Source organism: Oratosquilla oratoria, chromosome 35 (assembly GCF_046742065.1).
Source record: "Oratosquilla oratoria isolate Oo_2021 chromosome 35, ASM4674206v1, whole genome shotgun sequence".
NCBI lineage: Eukaryota > Metazoa > Arthropoda > Malacostraca > Stomatopoda > Squillidae > Oratosquilla > Oratosquilla oratoria.
This window is the reverse complement of record NC_134811.1, coordinates 15,109,379-15,130,913: the sequence shown is the minus strand read 5'-3', so window position 1 is coordinate 15,130,913 and position 21,535 is coordinate 15,109,379. Positions and strand designations below refer to the sequence as shown.

The following is a 21,535-nucleotide window of genomic DNA, read 5'->3' as shown; positions in this document are numbered from 1 at the left end:
GAAGAGGAGATGGAAAAGAGAGAGGGAGAAAGAAACGAGACAGATTTGTTTTTGTATCACCTGGAGATAAAGAAAAGAGGAAGCAGTTGCCAGTTCTTTTTAAGTGAAAAAGGGAGGAAAAACAGTCAAAACTAATAACAGAGAAATCTCTGGCCCGATCTGGAACTCCTGTGAGAGCCCCTTAGGGTTGCACCTCTAGATGAACGAGGGGATGCTGATGGGCTCTGAAGATGAGGAGCATGAAGGAGATTCTCTCTATTACCAACCTTGTGGGGCCACTGCCAGGTGCCTATCACTGGTTCCTCAAGATGTAATACTACCACTAGATGGAATTTTAATGGAAGAGATGGCAGTAAGGGGAAGATGGGCAGAATATTTTAGGGAGTTGCTAAATGTGAAGGAGGATAGGGAAGGAAAGATAGCTGCAGTGGGAAATGCGAAGAAAATGAGAGTGATGAGTGAGGAGAATGGAGGAGAAATAAGGAAGGATGAGGTGAAGGCAGTTGTAAAGATGATGAAAGCAGGTAAGGCACCTGGACTGGATGGATGCCATGCAGAATGTCTGATAAAGGGAGGTTCAGTGATGGTGGACTGGTTGGTGAGGTTATTTAATGTTTGCTGGAGAGAGGGTAGAGTACCGGAGGACTGGAGAAGTGCCTGTATAGTTCCTCTTTACAAGGGAAAAGGGGACAAGTGTGAATGTAGTAGTTTCAGAGGGATTAGCCTGTTAAGTGTAGTAGGGAAGGCTTATGGGAGGATCTTAATTGAGAGGATTAGAAGAGGAACAGAAGGAGTAATTGGTGAGGAACAGTGTGGATTTAGGACAGGTAGAGGTTGTGTAGATCAGATCTTTGTGGTAAGACAGATATGTGAGAAAGCTATAGGAAAGGGGAAGGATGTTTTTTGGGCTTTTATGGATCTGGAAAAGGCTTATGATAGGGTAGACAGAAAGGCACTGTGGGAGGTTATGCAGATTTATGGGATAGGAGGAAAGCTTTTGGGAGCTGTCAAGAGTTTTTATGAGAGTAGAAGAGCATGTGTCAGGATTAGAAATGGAGAGAGTGAGTGGTTTGAAGTAAAGGTGGGACTTCGTCAAGGATGCGTTATGTTGCCCTGGCTGTTCAACTTATACATGGATGGGGTGGTGCGAGAGGTGAATGCTAGGGTAGTGGGTCAGGGATTGGAGATGGTTAAAGAAAATGGAGAAAAGTGGGAGGTGAGCCAGCTGTTGTTTGCGGACGACACTGCGCTTGTGGCAGGGTCAGAGGAGGGATTGAGGAAGCTGGTGGCAGAGTTTGGGAGAGTATGTGATAGAAGAAAGCTAAAGATAAATGTGGGTAAAAGTAAGGTGATGAGATGTACAAGGGGTGAAAGTGGCAGTAGACTGGAAGTGAACGTTAAGGGAGAGCGACTGGAGGAAGTGGATAGTTTTAGATACTTGGGTGCAAGTGTAGCAGGAAAAGGTGGAGTGAAGGTGGAGGTAGAATGTAGATTGAGAGAAGCGAGTAAATGCCTTGGTGGTTTAAAGAGTGTAATGAGGAATAGACATTTGGGAATGGATGCGAAGAGGAGACTGTATGAAGGAGTGATTGTGCCAACAGCACTGTATGGGGCAGAAACGTGGAACATAAGAGAAGAAGAGAGAAGGAGTTTGAATGTGTTTGAGATGAGGTGTCTGAGAAGTATGGTGGGGGTTACTAGGCTGGATAGAGTGAGAAATGAGGAGGTGAGGAGGAGAACAGGGGTGAAAAAGGATTTGGGAGATAGGGTTGATGAAAGAATATTAGGATGGTTTGGACACATGGAAAGAATGAGTGAAGAAAGACTAGTAAAAGAGGTATGGAAGGCAGATGTGGAGGGAGTGAACATGAGGGGACGTCCTAGGATGAGGTGGATGGATGGGGTGAAGGGGGCTTTGGGGAAGAGGGGAATGTCTGTTGAGGAAGGAAGGGAGAGGACGGAAGACAGAGGTGAGTGGAGAATGGTTGTATATGGATGATGTTGTGACTGCATGAGGAGGAATGGGCGGGGGGGTGGGGGGTGGGGTAGTATGTGTGAGTAAATTTTGACGCAGCCCGAAGGGATTTCTCCCCGTCCTCGCCTTATATGCAAAGGGGGACGGAGAGGGGGGTCGCCGATTAAATGAAGCGGCCTTGCTGTGGATGTACTGTGTCTTGCGACACTGCTTCTGACCCAGGGCGGTGGGCAGGGTGCAGGGATGACCCGTCATCCAGGAGGTGCTCAGATGAGGGGGAGGGTGGGAGGGGTGTGGAGTGTATTTAGGGATGAAATGGGTGGGAGTGTTTTTATGCCTTTCCCTTTTTGGCTACCTCCCTTGTAAGGGGGAAAAAGCCTTGGTATATGTATGTATGTACTTCTTGCATTTTCCCTAAAAGCTCCATACACCATTTACCTTCCAATTTTTTTTTTCCTCAAATGGTATATGAAACTCAGTGAACAGTAATACCAGAATGGATAACATCCTGTCTTTTCCCGTTATAAAGCTATCAAATTTTAAGACTTTCTACCAAATAATCAAGGGGTTTCAAGATAAAGATAACTTTAAAATACTGTTGTCTCTCTATTTTATATCTACAGGAGTATCCTGTTACGGGTTACAGAAAATATACTTACCAAATCATTTTTAACTACAACAGCCCAAATCAATACATTAATCTTACCTCCATGATAGGCAATTTGACTTGGGGGAAAAAAAAAAAAAAAAAAAAAAACTTCCTTAAAGATAACAAACAGGCTTATAATACGGAAGTATTAGATCATGCTTGACACACATATGGTAATCACCCGTTCTACATAGATAAGAACAAGTTTCAAGACAAAACCTACCTCAACTTCATGAGAGTACTGGAGACATTATTGAGGTCTTAACCACTTCCATACGGTGACACCTACGTAGGCGTCATGAGGAGCAAGTGGGTACGCGATGATGCCAACGTCGGCGTCTTGATTATATTTATTGTAGTCATACCTACGTAACCTCCATTCTCTCTAAACTGGCTTCATCATATTTTCTATGGTTATCAAAATTCATGGGTGAAAGAGAACGAACGATTGAGCACTGACTTTATTTTTTATAATGCGATTATTATGACGCAACATCACACGTTGGGCAGCTAATGCTGCCAGACGTACGATGTGCCCCGGAGTGAAGAGGTTAACCCCTTCCATACAATGAAGCCTACATAGGCATCATATGTTATTAATATTCAGAGTGAAAGAGAACAAGTAATACATCTGCAACTTTATATTTCATACATACATACATACATATACCAAGGCTTTTTCCCCCTTCCAAGGGAGGTAGCCAAAAAGGGGAAGGCATAAAAACACTCCCACCCATTTCATCCCTAAATACACTCCACACCCCTCCCACCCTTCCTCTCATCTGAGCACCTCCTGGATGACGGGTCATCCCTGCACCCCGCCCACCGCCCTGGGTCAGAAGCAGTGCCGCAAGACACAGTACATCCACAGCAAGGCCGCTTCATTTAATCGGCGACCCCTCCTCTCCGTCCCCCTTTGCATATAAGGAGATGACGGGGAGAAATCCCTTCGGGCTGCGTCAAAATTTACTCACACATACTACCCCACCCCCCCGCCCATTCCTCCTCATGCAGTCACAACATCATCCATATACAACCATTCTCCACTCACCTCTGTCTTCCGTCCTCTCCCTTCCTTCCTCAACAGACATTCCCCTCTTCCCCAAAGCCCCCTTCACCCCATCCATCCACCTCATCCTAGGACGTCCCCTCATGTTCACTCCCTCCACATCTGCCTTCCATACCTCTTTTACTAGTCTTTCTTCACTCATTCTTTCCATGTGTCCAAACCATCCTAATATTCTTTCATCAACCCTATCTCCCAAATCCTTTTTCACCCCTGTTCTCCTCCTCATTTCTCACTCTATCTAGCCTAGTAACCCCCACCATACTTCTCAGACACCTCATCTCAAACACATTCAAACTCCTTCTCTCTTCTTCTCTTATGTTCCACGTTTCTGCCCCATACAGTGCTGTTGGCACAATCACTCCTTCATACAGTCTCCTCTTCGCATCCATTCCCAAATGTCTATTTCTCATTACACTCTTTAAACCACCAAGGCATTTACTCACTTCTCTCAGTCTACATTCTACCTCCACCTTCACTCCACCTTTTCCTGCTACACTTGCACCCAAGTATCTAAAACTATCCACTTCCTCCAGTCGCTCTCCTTTAATGTTCACTTCCAGTCTACTGCCACTTTCACCCCTTGTACATCTCATCACCTTACTTTTACCCACATTTATCTTTAGCTTTCTTCTATCACATACTCTCCCAAACTCTGCCACCAGCTTCCTCAATCCCTCCTCTGACCCTGCCACAAGCGCAGTGTCGTCCGCAAACAACAGCTGGCTCACCTCCCACTTTTCTCCATTTTCTTTAACCATCTCCAATCCCTGACTCACTACTCTAGCATTCACCTCTCGCACCACCCCATCCATGTATAAGTTGAACAGCCAGGGCGACATAACGCATCCTTGACGAAGCCCCACCTTTACTTCAAACCACTCACTCTCTCCATTTCCAATCCTAACACATGCTCTACTACTCACATAAAAACTCTTGACAGCTCCCAAAAGCTTTCCTCCTATCCCATAAATCTGCATAACCTCCCACAGTGCCTTTCTGTCTACCCTATCATAAGCCTTTTCCAGATCCATAAAAGCCCAAAAAACATCCTTCCCCTTTCCTATAGCTTTCTCACATATCTGTCTTACCAAAAGATCTGATCTACACAACCTCTACCCGTCCTAAATCCACACTGTTCCTCACCAATTACTCCTTCTGTTCCTCTCCTAATCCTCTCAATTAAGATTCTCCCATAAGCCTTCCCTACTACACTCAACAGGCTAATCCCTCTGAAATTACTACATTCACACTTGTCCCCTTTTCCCTTGTAAAGAGGAACTATACAGGCACTACTCCAGTCCTCTGGTACTCTACCCTCTCTCCAGCAAACATTAAATAATCTCACCAACCAGTCCACCATCACTGAACCTCCCTTTTTCAGACATTCTGCATGACATCCATCCAGACCAGGTGCCTTACCTGCTTCCATCATCTTTACAACTGCCTTCACCTCATCCTTCCTTATTTCTCCTCCATTCTCCTCACTCATCACTCTCATTTTCTTCGTATTTCCCACTGCAGCTATCTTTCCTTCCCTATCCTCCTTCACATTTAGCAACTCCCTAAAATATTCTGCCCATCTTCCCCTCACTGCCATCTCTTCCATTATCAACTCTCCATCTGTACCTTTTACCTTTTCTTCCCTACTTGATTCGCCTCCTCTTCCTCTCTTAATTTCTTTCCAAAACATCTTTTTATTACTTTCAAAATTTTCTGTCATACTCCTACCCCATTTCACATCTGCTCTCCTCTTTGCCTCCTTTACCTTTTGCTTTACTTCTCTTTTCTTTTCTTTGTACGTCTCATATGACTCCCCTGTCCTCTTTTGTAACCAAACTGTGAATGCTCGCTTCTTCTCTTCTACAACCTTCTTTGTTTCCTCATCCCACCATTCACTACCCTTTCTTCTATTTCCCCGTCCTTCTTGTTCCACACACCATCCTTGCACACTTTAAGACTCCCTCCTTGAACCATCCCCATTCCTCCTCCACACCCATCTCTGCTCTATCCTTTACTCCCTCCCACTCCTCCTTCAGCTTCTTTTCGTACTCCTTCTCCTTCTCCTTTTTTCATAATGCGAGTATTGTGATGCATCATTGAATCATCATACATCAGGCAGTTGATGCTGTCCATGAGAATTTGACTTGTATTGAAGGTGAACAAGATCACTGAGCATCTGAGGAAACGAGTAAAACTAAACTGAAGACCAGCTAATTCTTACCAGAAATATGTAATTTTCGCAGGAAAATTAATTTTTCCCTGATACAAATGGATGTGCTGTGTCTTGCGACACTGCTTCTGACCCAGGGCGGTGGGCAGGGTGCAGGGATGACCCGTCATCCAGGAGGTGCTCAGATGAGAGGGAGGGTGGGAGGGGTGTGGAGTGTATTTGGGGATGAAATGGGTGGGAGTGTTTTTATGCCTTTCCCTTTTTGGCTACCTCCCTTGGAAGGGGGAAAAAGCCTTGGTATATGTATGTATGTATGTACAAACTCTTCAGTACTCCTTACAATAGGATACTTTCGCGTAGCGCGAATATTTCCACTGCGAAATTAAAATCCTCACTCTGTGGGTCTGGGCAACGCTTATCCTCAGTAAGGGGCCCCATTGGGGCAAGGGGGGAGGGGGGGGCCCTTGCCCTCCACCACAAGTCTCGCACACTATAACCATTCTCTGAGCCAGGTATGAATTAAGAACAAGGTTTGTCAGGCAAGGAGAAGGAACTGTTTAGAGGGGTGGTTGAGGAGGGCCATTAAAGGTAAGGAGTACCTCAGGTTTGTATCAGGGAAAAATTAATTTTCCTGCGAAAATTACATTTGTTCCGAAGAATACAAACTCTTCGGTACTCCTTACAATAGGAGACTCGGACTTAGGAGGGAAGGAAGTTGTTATCTAGCCTGGGAAACCGCTGTAAGGAAAATCTAGTGTGCTAAGACTATGTTGACCAGACCCCTATACATTCCCCTCACTTTGAAGTGCACCCCTTTCTGTTCCCTGGAGTGGAGACAGACAGGTTATAATCACTTTTGTACCACTGAAGGGCTTGAATTGATTCCCTTGGAATGCTCGAGAGCCCGCGGGTAAGGTAAGGGAATGTAAGAGTATGAGAAGGACTTTGGAAAGTTATCCCTGCAGTTGCCGAGCCAGAACCTGGATGAGTTGTCAGGGTCGGCTGTGTGCTCTTGAGGAGGGGTATATCATTTTCAGGACTTCTTGGGCGGCCACTATGGGGCCCAAAGATAAGTTCCCTAAAGATTCCCGCATAACTTCTTTGAGGTAAAAGGAAGTGAACGTATTCTGGCTCTTCCATATACCTGCTTGAAGAACCTGGTTGACTGACAGATTCTTTCTGATGACTAGGGAGGTCCCTATTGCCTTCAGGTCATGGACAATCTGTGTGGTTCATGTCGCAGGCTCTGTGGATGACTTCCATTGTCCAGTAAGAAATGGAATTCTTAGTGATGGGCTACCTTTAGTAGAGATGAACAACCTCTTTAATTCTGGTCGAAGATGTTCGGTTCTCTTGAGGTAGGTCCGGATGGCTCGTACCGGGCATAGAACTGTTTCAGTCTATTCTCCCCCTGCAAATTCGTCTAAGGACGGAACACTAAAGGACCATAATCTAGGGTCGGATTTGGCAGGATCTTGGTTTTTGGCAATGAATTGAGACATGAAAGTGAAGGAGACCTCTTTCCATCCTTTGGAATGGGCGACTCTATAAGAGATGGCATGTAACTCCCCTACTCTCTTGGAAGATGCCAGGGCTAGCAGAAAAAACTGTCCTCTAGGTGAGGTCCTTCAGATGTGCCTCTCGGAGAGGTTCGTAAGGGGGACCCCTCAGAGAGTTCAGGACTAATGCCACATCCCGCGGAGGAGAACTGATTTCCCTGGGGGGGCATGCTTGACATCTGCTGCAAACGGAGCCAAACTATTCTTTGTGAGGTATAAGGATGCTCTCTGGTCAAATAGCTCTAAGCATCACTACTTTGAATAAAGTGCAGAGGCTGACTGCCAGCAAGCAAGTTCATTGTATGAGCATACATTAAATTCCCTGTCTCAAAAAGTCTATGTTCTAACCCTCCACGTACATATCGTCAATAGACACTATATTTACTTATGCTCGCTGGTTGAGCGGATTAGGGCGTCGTTACTTGTGTCGAAAGTTGAGGGGATGGCAGTTCAAACCCTGCCACTGGCTAAGTTGAACCATGGGCATGATTTATTAAATTCCAAGCTACAAAGTCCTCTGTGAGGAGCACTGTCCTAGCCTTCCGATAAGGGGAAGTTTGTGTTGTTACACCATATCATCTGTAGCTTGGTTCTTCATGATAACACAGAAGTAACCTAATACAAAGCCTTGCAAACAATACTAGGCTGTACCCAAACAACACTGATCAATCAATTGCTCAAATTTCTCTGACTGGAAACCCACAGCAGCTGGCAACTGTCCTTGGGCCCTACCACCTCTGTGGGAAGAAACCTAGGACTAATGTCTGCATTGTATTACTGTGGGACTATTTCTGTCACCAGCTGAAATTAGTAATAGGGGATCAGTCTACAGTTGTCAGCTTGCCTTGTACTTATAGAGATGATGATGTGTTGAAGTTGATATGGAGAGATTTTGACCCCAGTCCATAGACAGTGTCATCTCATACTGACCCACACTCAACCTACCCTGACATTACCACTATCTCCTCCAGAGTGACTTTATGGACAAATACAAAAGACCATGGCCAGTTACCAAGGAGCCATTGGTCACCTGAAAGACAGACAGAAAGACAGACAGACAGAGAGAGAGAGAGAGAGAGAGACTGAGAGAGAGAGACCGACCTTGTGTAATAAGCTGATTAAATGATACCACTCCACTTAACAATTCTCCTCAATCCTTGCTCTCTCCCCCTTCCAGCATACCTCTCACTTCATGCATTCTTATGACACATCATTTCTCAAATATGATCTCAAAGACAATGTCACCTCCCCATTTCCCTATAAACCAAGTCTCTCCATAGAACACCATGGGCATGGATTATTCCTTAGTAAAACCCTCTCCCTGCATTTATCCTCAAATACCTACATACATACATATACATATACCAAAGGCTTTTTTCCCCCTTATAAGGGAGGTAGCCAAAAAACAAAGGCATAAAAACCACTCCCACTCATTCCATTCCTATCACACTCCACTCCCTTCCACCCTCTTATCTTGGCACCTTATCTTATTGAGACATTTATCCTCAAACACCTACCTTTCATTAAACCCTTCATTCCACTCCCTTTCTCTAATCAACAATTCACCTCCACATCTACTTCACTCACACCACCTAACTCCAGACTCTCCAACTCCACAAGGTTACCTTATCACCTACACTTAAACTACCAGCATCATCATTCTTTGTATATCTGATCACATTAGCTTTGTCCCACATTCACTTGTAACCCCAAATCAATATCCCTTTAAATTTAGTAACAATCCTTTCGGTCCCTACTCAGAATCAGCCAGAAATGCAGTGTATATGCAAACAGCAACTGGTTTGCTTCCTACATCACACAAATCCTAACCCCTGCCCAGCATCGGTTGTTTTAAGAAACGGTTAGACAACTTTATAGATGGGGATGACAGGTGGTAATGGACATGGAACTGCCTTGTGTAGGCCACATGGTCTCTTTCAGTCTCCTTTATTTTTATGTTCTTATGTACCCCCACCACCGACTCTATAAACACTGAACAACTATAGTGAGGGACCAATGAAGGGTTCCTGTTTGTGGTGGTCCTGCAAAATGGACAGCCGAGCTACCTATTTTCAAAACCTATCAACCACCTCACCCTTATCAGAAAGCCTGGTTCAAAAGGCTGACAGTTTCCACACTGGGCCTCAGATATCTCTATAATCTTCCACTGTATTTCTTAAACTTTTTCATGAAGGGATCAATAAACAGGGAGGGTGACAGTAAGAGAATAGGCTAGAACAGCCAAAACATTTTTATAAAATACATCAACTATGACCAATTGTACACTTTCATATAGAGAGGATTTCGCACTTTTTTTATATACATGCTCTGTGTACTTACACTGATTATGTCAAAAGTTACTACTGAGGATAAGTGTGTCTGCAAATCAAGAGTACATACTAACTTCATTATAGTTTTATGAGGTTTGTATCTTTGCTGCCTGAACCATGCAAGTATTCTTTAATATCTGTCCCTCCGTTATGCTGTCCCCCAACCCCTTGTTACTGTCCTGTACAATTTCTCTGAATATTAATTTCCTTTTTCGCCTACCTTCCCTGTGGTGGGGGAAAAGAATACTGCCACCAAGTAATTCAACTTAGATCGTAAGAGGCGAGAAGAAAGGGACGGGGATTGGGACTAGGCATCCTTCTCCTTGTAGCCCCACAGGGGACATTCCTAAAAGAAAAAGCAAAGGCATAAGAGGGTCTGGGAGTTTTCCGACCAGCACCCTAAGGTTTGGGTCTTTTAATGTGCGTGGATGTGGTACAGATGAGAGTAAAAGGGAAGAGATAGGTAGCATGTTTGTGAGAGGAAAGATGGATGTGTTGGCTTTGAGTGAAACTAAGCTGAAAGGGAAGGTCAAGTGTAAGTTTGGGAGTGTAAGTGGAAGGTTATCAGGAGTGAAGAGAGGGCGAGGGAGGGAAGGGGTGGCTATACTAGTAAGTGAAGAGATAGGTAAATGTGTAGTGGAGTGGAAGGAGGTTTCCTCAAGGATTATGTGGATGAAGGTGAAACTGGGAAAGGAGATGTGGGTTTTTGTAAGTGCATATGGGCCTGGCAGTGAGAAGAGCGTAGAAGAAAGGGAGGCTTTTTGGAGAGATTTAAATGAGTGCATAGAGGATTTAGGGAGAAATATCAATGTAATAGTACTAGGAGACCTTAATGCTAGGGTAGGAAATGATCCAATTGATGGAGTGGTTGGGAAATGTGGAGTTCCAGGAAAGAATCGTAGTGGAGAGTTGATGGTGGAAATGTGTCTAGAGTTGACAATAGCAAATACAGTGTTTCGGAAGAAAGTCAAGCATAAGTACACATGGGAGAGGGTGGTGAAGGGGTGGTAGAGCGTTAATGGACTATGTAGTGGTAAATAGGATTAAAATAGGAAGAGTTAAGGATGTACATGTGCTAAGGGGAGAGGGTGGGGGAATATCAGATCATTTTTTGGTGGAAGGTAAGTTGAGAGTGGAGGATAGATGGAGGAAGAGGAAAGGGACAAAAGGTAGGGAGGTGCTTAGAGTACATACATACATATACCAAGGCTTTTTCCCCCTTACTAGGGAGGTAGCCAAAAAGGAAAAGGCATAAAATCACTCCCACCCACTCCACCCCTGAAAACACCCCACACCCCTCCACCCTCCCTCCCATCTTAGCACCTCCTAGATGACGGGTCATCCCTGCACCCTGTCCACTGTCCTGGGTCAGAAGCAGTGAACTCTTTAAATGAAAAGGAGAAGGTGTACAAGAAGAAGCTGAAGGAGGAGTGGGAGGGAGTGAAGGATAGAGTAGAGCTAGGTGTGGAGGAGGAATGGGGATGGTTCAAGGAGGGAGTCATAAAGTGTGCAAGGATGGTGTGTGGAACAAGGACAGGAGGAAATAGAAGAAAGGGTAGTGAATGGTGGGATGAGGAAACAAAGAAGGTTGTAGAAGAGAAGAAGCGAGCTTTTACAGATTGGTTACATAATAGGATGAGGGAGTCATATGAAAGGTACAAAGAAAAGAGAAGTAAAGCAAAAGGTAAGGAGGCAAACAGGAGAGTAGATGTGAAGTGGGGTAAGAGTATGACAGAAAAATTTGAAAGTAATAAAAAGATGTTTTGGAAAGAAATTAAGAGAGGAAGAGGCAGCGAATCAAGTAGAGAAGAAAAGGTAAAAGGTGTAGATGGAGAGATGATAATGGAAGAGAAGGCAGTAAGGGGAAGATGGGCAGAATATTTTAGGGAGTTGCTAAATGTGAAGGAGGATAGGGAGGGAAAGATAGCCGCAGTGGGAAATGCTAAGAAAATGACAGTGATGAGTGAGGAAAATGGAGGAGAAATAAGGAAGATATGAAGTGAAGGCAGCAATTAAGATGATGAAAGCAGGTAAGGCACCTGGTCTGGATGGATGCCATGCAGTGTGTCCAAAAAAAGGAGGTACAGTGATGGTGGACTGGTTGGTGAGGTTATTTAATGTTTGCTGGAGAGAGGGTAGAGTACCGGAGGACTGGAGGAGTGCCTGTATAGTTCCACTTTACAAGGGAAAAGGGGACATATGTGAATGTAGTAGTTTCAGAGGGATTAGCTTGTTAAGTGTAGTTGGGAAGACTTATGGGAGGATCTTGATTGAGAGGATTAGGAGAGGAACAGAGGGAGTAATTGGTGAGGAACAGTGTGGATTTAGATCGGGTAGAGGTTGTGTAGACCAGATTTTTGTGGTAAGATATGTGAGAAAGCTATAGGAAAGAGGAAGGATGTTTTTTGGGCCTTTATGACCTGGAAAAGGCTTACGACAGGGTAGACAGAAAGGCACTGTGGGAGGTTTTGCGGATATACGGGATAGGAGGAAAGCTTCTAGGGGCTGTCAAGAGTTTTTATGAGAGTAGTAGAGCTTGTGTCAGGATTGGAAATGGAGTGAGTGAGTGGTTCGAGGTAAAGGTGGGACTTCATCAAGGATGCGTTATGTCGCCTGGCTGTTCAACTTATACATGGATGGGGTAGTGTGAGAGGTTACAAGGGTAGTGGGTCAGGGATTGGAGATAGTTAAAGAAAATGGAGAAAAGTGGGAGGTGAGCCAGCTGTTGTTTGTGGACGACACTGCGCTTGTGGCAGGATTGGAGGAGGGATTGAGTAAGCTGGTGACAGAGTTTGGGAGAGTGTGTGATAGAAGAAAGCTGAAGATAAATGTGGATAAACGTAAGGTGATGAGATGTACAAGGGGTGAAAGTGGCAGTAGTCTGGAAGTGACCATTAACCCCTTCCATACGGTGCCGCACACGTAGGCGTCATGAGGAGCAAGTGGATTCGTGACGCTGCCATATCGGCAGATTTAAGTCCCGTAGTGAAGTGGTTAAGGGAGAGTGACTGGAGAAAGTGGATAGTTTTAGATACTTGGGTGGAAATGTGGCAGGAAAAGGTGGAGTGAAGGTGGAGGTAGAATGTAGATTGAGAGAAGCGAGTAAATGCCTTGGTGGATTAAAAAGTGTAATGAGGAATAGATATTTGGGAATGGATGCTAAGAGGAGACTGTATGAAGTAGTGATTGTGCCAACAGCACTGTATGGGGAAGAAACATGGAACATAAGAGAGGAAGAGAGGAGTTTGAATGTGTTTGAGATGAGGTGTCTGAGAAGTATGATGGGGATTACTAGGCTGGATAGAGTGAGAAATGAGGAGGTGAGGAGGAGAACAGGGGTGGAAAGGGGGTTGGGAGATAGGGTTGATGAAAGAGTATTAGGATGGTTTGGACACATGGAAAGAATGAGTGAAGAAAGACTAGTAAAAGAGGTATGGAAGGCAGATGTGGAGGGAGTGAACATGAGGGGACGTCCTAGGATGAGGTGGATGGATGGGATGAAGGAGGCTTTGGGGAAGAGGGGAATGTCTGTTGAGGAAGGATGGGAGAGGACAGAAGACAGGGGTGAATGGAGAATGGTTGTATATGGATGATGATGTGATGCATGAGGTGGAATGGGCGGGGGGATGGGGGTGAGGTAGTATGTGTGAGCAAATTTTGATGCAGCCCGAAGGGATTTCTCCCCGTCTTCTCCTTTATGCATGGGGGGACGGAGAGGGGGGGTCGCCGATTTAATGAAGCGGCCTTGCTGTGGATGTGCTATGTCTTGCGACACTGCTTCTGACCCAGGGCAGTGGACAAGGTGCAGGGATGACCCGTCATTCAGGAGGTGCTAAGATGAGAGGGAGGGTGGAGGGGTGTGGAGTGTATTCAGGGATGGAATGGGTGGGAATGATTTTATGTCTTTTCCTTTTTGGCTACCTCCCTTGTAAGGGGGAAAAAGCCTCGGTATATGTATGTATGTATGGTGTTCAGTCCAGAATACTATTTCATGCTCATATTCTTCAAACCCATTTCTTACTGATGGTTTACCTGAAATGCTGCCTGCAACTTCCCTTCTTGACCGTGCACTGCTTTCAAGCATAGTTTACCTTGAGAAGTCAATGGAAGATCCCAGTAAGGTGATCTGCCATCCCAAGTGCTACACGAAGCCAAATGGGCAACCAACAGAGAAAAGAGGACTTCTTTTCCACTGTGCCACCTGAAGAGTAAAGACAAATGAACCATGCTATTGTCAAAATAAGATGACACAAACATTTACCTTGTATGTGGAAACATGCTGCTTGGTCTCGGGATGAAGAATGGCATCCTTCTTATTCCTTAGGAACAAGTCGCAGAGGGAGCAGTAGAACACTTGAAGGGAGTGGAGGAACTCGGTGCCTATGAAAACAAAGAACAAAAAACATGCCCTCTGTAAGTGTGACAAGCATGTCTACAACACGTGTAAAGAACAGGTGTCCAAGCTATGATGAGTGAAACTAGTGTTCTTTACCTATGAAGAGATGGGAAGTGGGCAACAGCCTAAGTAAACTCCCTCTCTAGGTGGCCACACCTTTCTCTACAACATTATTTATGTTCTTCAAACATTTACTTCTTCTCTCATTTCAAACATTCCACAAACTGTATAAACACCAGGCAGTACTTGAATGCTTGAAACAAACAAGTCTTTGGTTCCTTAATGTAAAGAGCTGTCCAACCTTGCAGGGGTTCAGTAATGGTTTGTGCGTTGGGTGCAATCCGCTCCTTCTCTGGCCTTGCTGCTTTTGCCAACCAAGTCTTCTTCTCCACCTAAAGGAAAAACACCAATGTGTCAAACATTTAAACCAAACTAAAACTGAATTAATGAAAATATGTTACTTTGAAAAATAAACAGGAAAATAACTTACAAGTGCCTGCATGAAATAGAAAACACTACAGTGCAAATTATAATCTACTTACTTATACTAAGATTTCAAACCTTCTACATACTGCAGGAGAAATGTCAAAAGAAAACCGTTTATGCTGTTACCTTGACATTTTCCATATGGGTAGGGCATTCTAAATGTTCAATGAAACCTGTGATGGTGTTGCAGAAGATGCCACACAACTTGCACCAGTGCATTCCCTGGTCTACATACTTCACTTGGACCATCAACGGTGGTGGTATCTTTATATTTTCAACCTTGGAAACATTTGGCAGTGTGGATATGTTAATTTGGTGAATGGAAGATAGTGGAGGAGGTAGTGAAGGGGACTTCCTCTTCAGTAATTGGTCCCCATGTCTCTCCTTGCTGAGGCCAACAGCACCTAGAGCATCATTTACCTTTCGGATCATTTCATCCATGTTGAGAATCTGTCTATGGATTTCCATTATCAAATGAGAGTTGTCCTCCAGGATACTACGGAGACTTTTACCATCTCCTTTGTGGTTCTGGATAATATCCTCCCTTTGTTGCTCTAGCTTCTCCCTCTCTACCACCAGCTGATGCACTCTGTTGAGCAGCTCATTCTTCTTGTCCAGCAGTTTACCCTGTTCCTTGGAATCCCACTTTGATCTTTCTGGTGCTTCCTTCTTATCCGTGTCACTGTCTTCTGTATCCGTGGCATGCTCAGATTCTGAAGATGATGCCCTTTTCTTTTTCTTCTTCTTCTTTTTCTTTTCTTTTTTGTCCTTGGATTTCCTAGATGATGATGATGATACCTCTTCATCATGCTTACTGTGTGACTTCTTTTCTTCCTTAGTTGACTCACTTCCTTCAGATTTCTTATATCCACTTAAGATAGAGGACAAATCTGGTGCAATGAAGTCTTTTGACGGAGGCATCCTCTTGCTACCATCTGCCTCAGCATTGATGTAGGACTTTGTAACATATGGCTGTGTATTTGCTGCATGTGCAGCTGAAGGGAAAAGTGCCTTGGTGGTCTTTGGCTGCGAGGAAAACTTCAAATCAGTCTTCATGCCGGCAATTGTGTCAATCATCTTGGGCAAATCACTGGCAACCGACTGTGCAATTGACGAAGCCTTTGAACTTCTGAAAATTAGAGAAAAAAACATATAAAAGTAACCATAAACCTTTACAAACTGTAGTATAGTAAATATGAAAATACATGTAAAGTAACAGAGCATGAGAATTCATACCATTAACTCCAACAAATTCCACATCAAACATTAGAGAAAAATGCGTATTCCAAAGTGCTGGCAGGGGACTACTGTGGAGGAAATCAAAAGTATATTTCATACAATTGTAAACATATTCCTTCATTAATGTGCCTGGAATAAGAACTGCACCATGAAAGCCTTCACTGCCAGAACCAATGAAACACAAGAGAAAAAGAGAAGAAAGTAGGTTACATGTAGTATTAGGAACAACAAACCTCAACGAGCATCAGTTACTTTAGTGCAGCTACAGGGTGAAGGTCATACAGTGCCATATACTACTTTCTATGTGACATACATATACCAATAGTCCCTTTCCCCTTATATGGGGATGGCCTAGTCAAGGCATACCCCCACACTTCACCCATTTGTTACCCCTTCTAGCTTAGCTCCTTGTGGATGAATGGTCATCCTTCTCCCCAGCCCGCTGCTTGGTCAGAGGCAATACAATGATAGCACCTTCACAGCATGGCCCAACAGCCAAAGCCAGTTTACCCTCACCACTTCATTATATGGCATCTCTCCCAGACAAGAAGATACCACTTGTGGCTGCATCAAATTCTCATCCATTTACAACTACTCCCCACTCACATTTATCTTTTGCCTGCTTCCATCTTTGCTTGAATGACACTCCCCTTATACTCTAGGCTTTCTTCACCCCATCCATCCATCTGACCTAGTATTAGTCTTGATAACAGTAATGTCTATCTGCAACTATTTCTGAGTTATATATACATATCATAGGGCATTTCCCCCCATTGTAAAGAGGGTGGCCAAGTCAAAACACACCCATTCTATGTCTATTGAAAACCCATTCTTCACCTGTCTTGGCACCTCATAAACAAAAGGTCATCATTTTACCTTACCACTGCTCAGGTCAAAGGCAATGCTGCAAAACATAATGCCTCCACAGCAGTTCTTCTCAATGTGGGGCATATGCCCACAGGTGGGCAATTAATTTTTTCCAGGTGGGCAATATGATTTTTAAGTGGAGCAACTGGGGAAGTCTGGGTCAATTTTTTTTATCTTTATTTATTTATTTTTTTTTTTTCCATTGATGTTTTGTTCTTTTGAAGTGCTTTTAAACCAAGGTTTTATGCTTTTTCAGCTGAAGGGGAGTTTATTTTTCAAATGATAAGAATTGTATATCACCACCACAGGGGGGACATCAGGATTTTAAAGGTGATTAGGTGTGGCATAATGGCCAAAAAAAAGGTTGAGAACCACTGATATACACATAGTCGAAGAGCCTAAGCTGGTTCACTCCACATTTCATTTTATGATGACCCTTCCTCCTCATCCATTCAACAAAACTTATGGATCAGAAAAGAACATCCCATTGGGCTCCATCATTTCTTCAATTTACAAACACACTCCATTCCCTCATATCTTTTACACTCTCTCTCCCTTGCTCAACAGACATTCCTCTTGCATCCACTACAACCTTTACCACAATCATCCACCTTATTCTTGGTATTCCTAAGACCACCCCACTAAATTCTGCTTTATACACTTTTTCTGCTAGGCTTTCTTCACTTACTTTTTCCCCATGTCCCTCTACCATGTCAGCACTATGAGCTATCGTACCTGAAAGCTCTTTCCACCCCTAATCTTTGGATTGCTATATCTCTTACTCTATCCATCCTCATAACATCTATCATACTTCACACTTTATCTCAAACATGTTTAGGCTTCATTTCCCTCAAATTCTAAGTGTCTACTCCATAGTGTCAAGGGCACAATCATCCCCCATACAACCTTTTCTTTCTTTTCATCCAGAACACCTAAATTCCCACATTCATTCTCACCATTCAATTGCCTCCTTTACTCTATAATGCACCTCTACTTCCACTCCCCATTCAGTTCTTAAACCTCAAGTATTAAAACTTCACTTCCTCCAGCCTCTCACCCTCAACATTTATATTCAACTCTATGCCAACCTTTGTTTTAAAGTGGATAGTTTTAGATACTTGGGTGCAAGTGTAGCAGGAAAAGGTGGAGTGAAGGTGGAGGTAGAATGTAGATTGAGAGAAGCGAGTAAATGCCTTGGTGGTTTAAAGAGTGTAATGAGAAATAGACATTTGGGAATGGATGCGAAGAGGAGACTGTATGAAGGAATGATTGTGCCAACAGCACTGTATGGGGCAGAAACGTGGAACATAAGAGAAGAAGAGAGAAGGAGTTTGAATGTGTTTGAGATGAGGTGTCTGAGAAGTATGGTGGGGGTTACTAGGCTAGATAGGGTGAGAAATGAGGAGGTGAGGAGGAGAACAGGGGTGAAAAAGGATTTGGGAGATAGGGTTGATGAAAGAATATTAGGATGGTTTGGACACATGGAAAGAATGAGTGAAGAAAGACTAGTAAAAGAGGTATGGAAGGCAGATGTGGAGGGAGTGAACATGAGGGGACGTCCTAGGATGAGGTGGATGGATGGGGTGAAGGGGGCTTTGGGGAAGAGGGGAATGTCTGTTGAGGAAGGAAGGGAGAGGACGGAAGACAGAGGTGAGTGGAGAATGGTTGTATATGGATGATGTTGTGACTGCATGAGGAGGAATGGGCGGGGAAGTGGGGGGTGGGGTAGTATGTGTGAGTAAATTTTGACGCAGCCCGAAGGGATTTCTCCCCGTCCTCACCTTATATGCAAAGGGGGACGGAGAGGGGGGGTCGCCGATTAAATGAAGCGGCCTCGCTGTGGATGTACTGTGTCTTGCGACACTGCTTTCTGACCCAGGGCGGTGGGCAGGGTGCAGGGATGACCCGTCATCCAGGAGGTGCTCAGATGAGAGGAAGGGTGGGAGGGGTGTGGAGTGTATTTAGAGATGAAATGGGTGGGAGTGTTTTTATGCCTTTCCCTTTTTGGCTACCTCCCTTGGAAGGGGGAAAAAGCCTTGGTATATGTATGTATGTATGTATGCCAACCTTACTCCTTGTATATCTTGTCACAATACAGCCCACATTTACTCTCAATTTTTGCCTATCACACACCCTTTAAAACTCTGCCTGCAACCAAAATGCTTCAGTCTATCCTTTAACTCGGCTACAAACAAATGGTTCACCCTCACTTCCCTCCTCTTTCACTACCAACTTCAAACCCCTGCCTTTACAGTAGTTATTGTAATCCAAGGAGTACATTCAGGGTGTGGCATATGTCGTTATTTACTACTAACCATTCTGCCAAATCAACCTTGGTGCATACCTCTCTTATTTCCCATCTATGTGCTATTTGACTTTATTTTTACTTATTTCATCATTTTTTTTCTACACACACACACACACACATAGTATAGGAAGCTCCTTAGTACAAGCACAACTTTTTAGGATTATAATAACTATTACCCACCCCATCCCACCTGTCTCACATCACATAGATGGGAAATGAGAGAGAAAAGATAGAGACAGGGGGAGGGGGCATGTACTAAGGTTGATTTGACAGAATGACTCATGGTAAATCATGGCTTCTGCCACACCCTGAACTCTCCTTGGAGTACATAGACTATATCAAACTCACATTTATTTCCCTTACCACCCCATAAGAGAAGAAGAGAGGAGTTTGAATGTGTTTGAGATGAGGTGTCTGAGAAGTATGATGGGGGTTACTAGGCTGGATAGGGTGAGAAGTGAGGGGGTGAGGAGGAGAACGGGGGTGGAAAAGGAGCTGGGAGATAGGGTTGATGAAAGAATATTAGGATGGTTTGGACACATGGAAAGAATGAGTGAAGAAAGACTAGTAAAAGAGGTGTGGAAGGCGGATGTGGAGGGAGTGAACATGAGGGGACGTCCTAGGATGAGGTGGATGGATGGGGTGAAGGGGGCTTTGGGGAAGAGGGGAATGTCTGTTGAGGAAGGACGGGAGAGGACAGAAGACAGGGGTGAATGGAGAATGGTTGTATATGGATGATGTTGTGATTGCATGAGGTGGAATGGGCGGGTGGATGGGGGGTGAGGTAGCATGTGTGAGCAAAATTTGACGCAGCCCGAAGGGATTTCTCCCCGTCCTCTCATTTTATGCAATGGGTGGACAGAGTGGGGGGGTCGCCAATTTAATGAAGCGGCCTTGCTGTGGATGTGCTGTGTCTTGCGACACTGCTTCTGACCCAGGGCAGTGGACAAGGTGCAGGGATGACCCATCATTCAGGAGGTGCTAAGATAAGAGGGAGGGTGGAGGGGTGTGGAGTGTATTCAGGGATGGAATGGTTGGGAATGATTTTATGCCTTTTCCTTTTTGGCTACCCCCCTTGTAAGGGGAAAAAAGCCTTGGTATATGTATGTATGCATGTACCACCCCATCCATACACACGTTTACCAAGTCACAAATCTCTTTTTCACATCATTAATTTATGCCCCAAGGATACAAGCTGCCCACAGCTCCCTAGGATATGGTCACTCCAGTACTTATAAATGGAGAAGAATGTATAAATTACTATGATCAGTTTGCATCATTGAAGTGAAAAGATGAATAGATTAGTATGAAGTCAATTGAATACATATTACAACATACAGTTATCTTCTTAAGCACTAAACAACTCCAATTCTTCCAACAGGTAAACGTTACATCCACTACAATTACCTTAAGGCATAAAGTTCACATGTAGACAGCTAGAAAAAAATTGACCTTAGAGTTATGACCATAACTGCAACTTTATGATTTGTCTTACCTTGATATGTATGGGGTTTCAATCTCCCAGTCACCAGGCTTAAGTTTCTGCTTAATTTCTGCGAATGATCTTCGCTCATGTGCTGGAGTCCACATTTCATTCCTCCTGGACAAGTCTCCTGAGTGAAGAGAGGTCTGCTGAACTCCCGGGGGATGCATGGTATCCTGTGTCCTGCTTGAGTTCTCTTTCATACACTTCAGCTCCCAGTCAGTCAGTGTCTTTGATGAAGATAGTTCCTTCTGCACTTCCCTTAGTCGTTTCCCTCGCTGAATCCCTTGCATGAGAGCATCATTAATGGATGCTTCCACAGACCTGATTGTGAAGGAGTATAAAAACAATGATCTTATTATATTCTATCTATATACCAAGGGCTTTTTCCCCCTTATATGGTAGGTAACCAAGTCAAAGGCATACACCCACTCCCACCCACCATCCTTGGTTCCCTTATCTTAGCTCCTCATGGATGAAGGATCATCCCTGTCTCCTGCTTACTGCCTGGGTCAGGAGCAATGCAACTAGACACAGTACAACCAAAGCAGGGGCACTTTACTTACATGGCAACTCCCACCTTCCTGCCTCCTCATGCAGAAAATGGTGAAAACAGGGAGAAATCCCATTGGGCTGCAACAAGATATCATCCATCCTCCACTTATCCCCATCCCCTGCCTTCTCCCTTCTTTGCTCAACAGACATTCCCCTCTTGCTCAAAACCCCTTTCACCCCATCCATCCATCCATCCTATTCTTAGTCATCCCCTCCAGTTCATTTCATCCACCTCTGCTTTCCACACACACACTATATATTATATATATATATATATATATATATATATATATATATTATATTGGTAACTAATATTCATTCTTTGATACTGCAGCTCTCTTGTAAGAGACCTGTGTCTCCAAAGAATCCAGCCACAGTCATAGGTCACTTAGGGAAGAGATTCTGTAAAGTTGTCACGAGCAATAGTAAGGCAGCCTATATTTTCTGTA

At 44.2% G+C, this 21,535-nt stretch overlaps 1 protein-coding gene across 1 annotated transcript in view; it reads right to left on the bottom strand.

Annotated features, from left to right (window-relative positions):
- Positions 1 to 21,535, bottom strand: part of LOC143018556 (uncharacterized) — a 52,231-nt gene that overhangs the window by 4,151 nt on the left and 26,545 nt on the right. Inside the window, exons 6-9 of the mRNA XM_076174016.1 lie at positions 20,544 to 20,855; positions 14,761 to 15,763; positions 14,450 to 14,540; positions 14,014 to 14,132 (exon numbers count right to left, since the gene is read on the bottom strand). Of these exons, the coding sequence (XP_076030131.1) occupies positions 14,014 to 14,132; positions 14,450 to 14,540; positions 14,761 to 15,763; positions 20,544 to 20,855 (1,525 nt within the window). The remainder of the gene's footprint in view (positions 1 to 14,013; positions 14,133 to 14,449; positions 14,541 to 14,760; positions 15,764 to 20,543; positions 20,856 to 21,535) is intronic.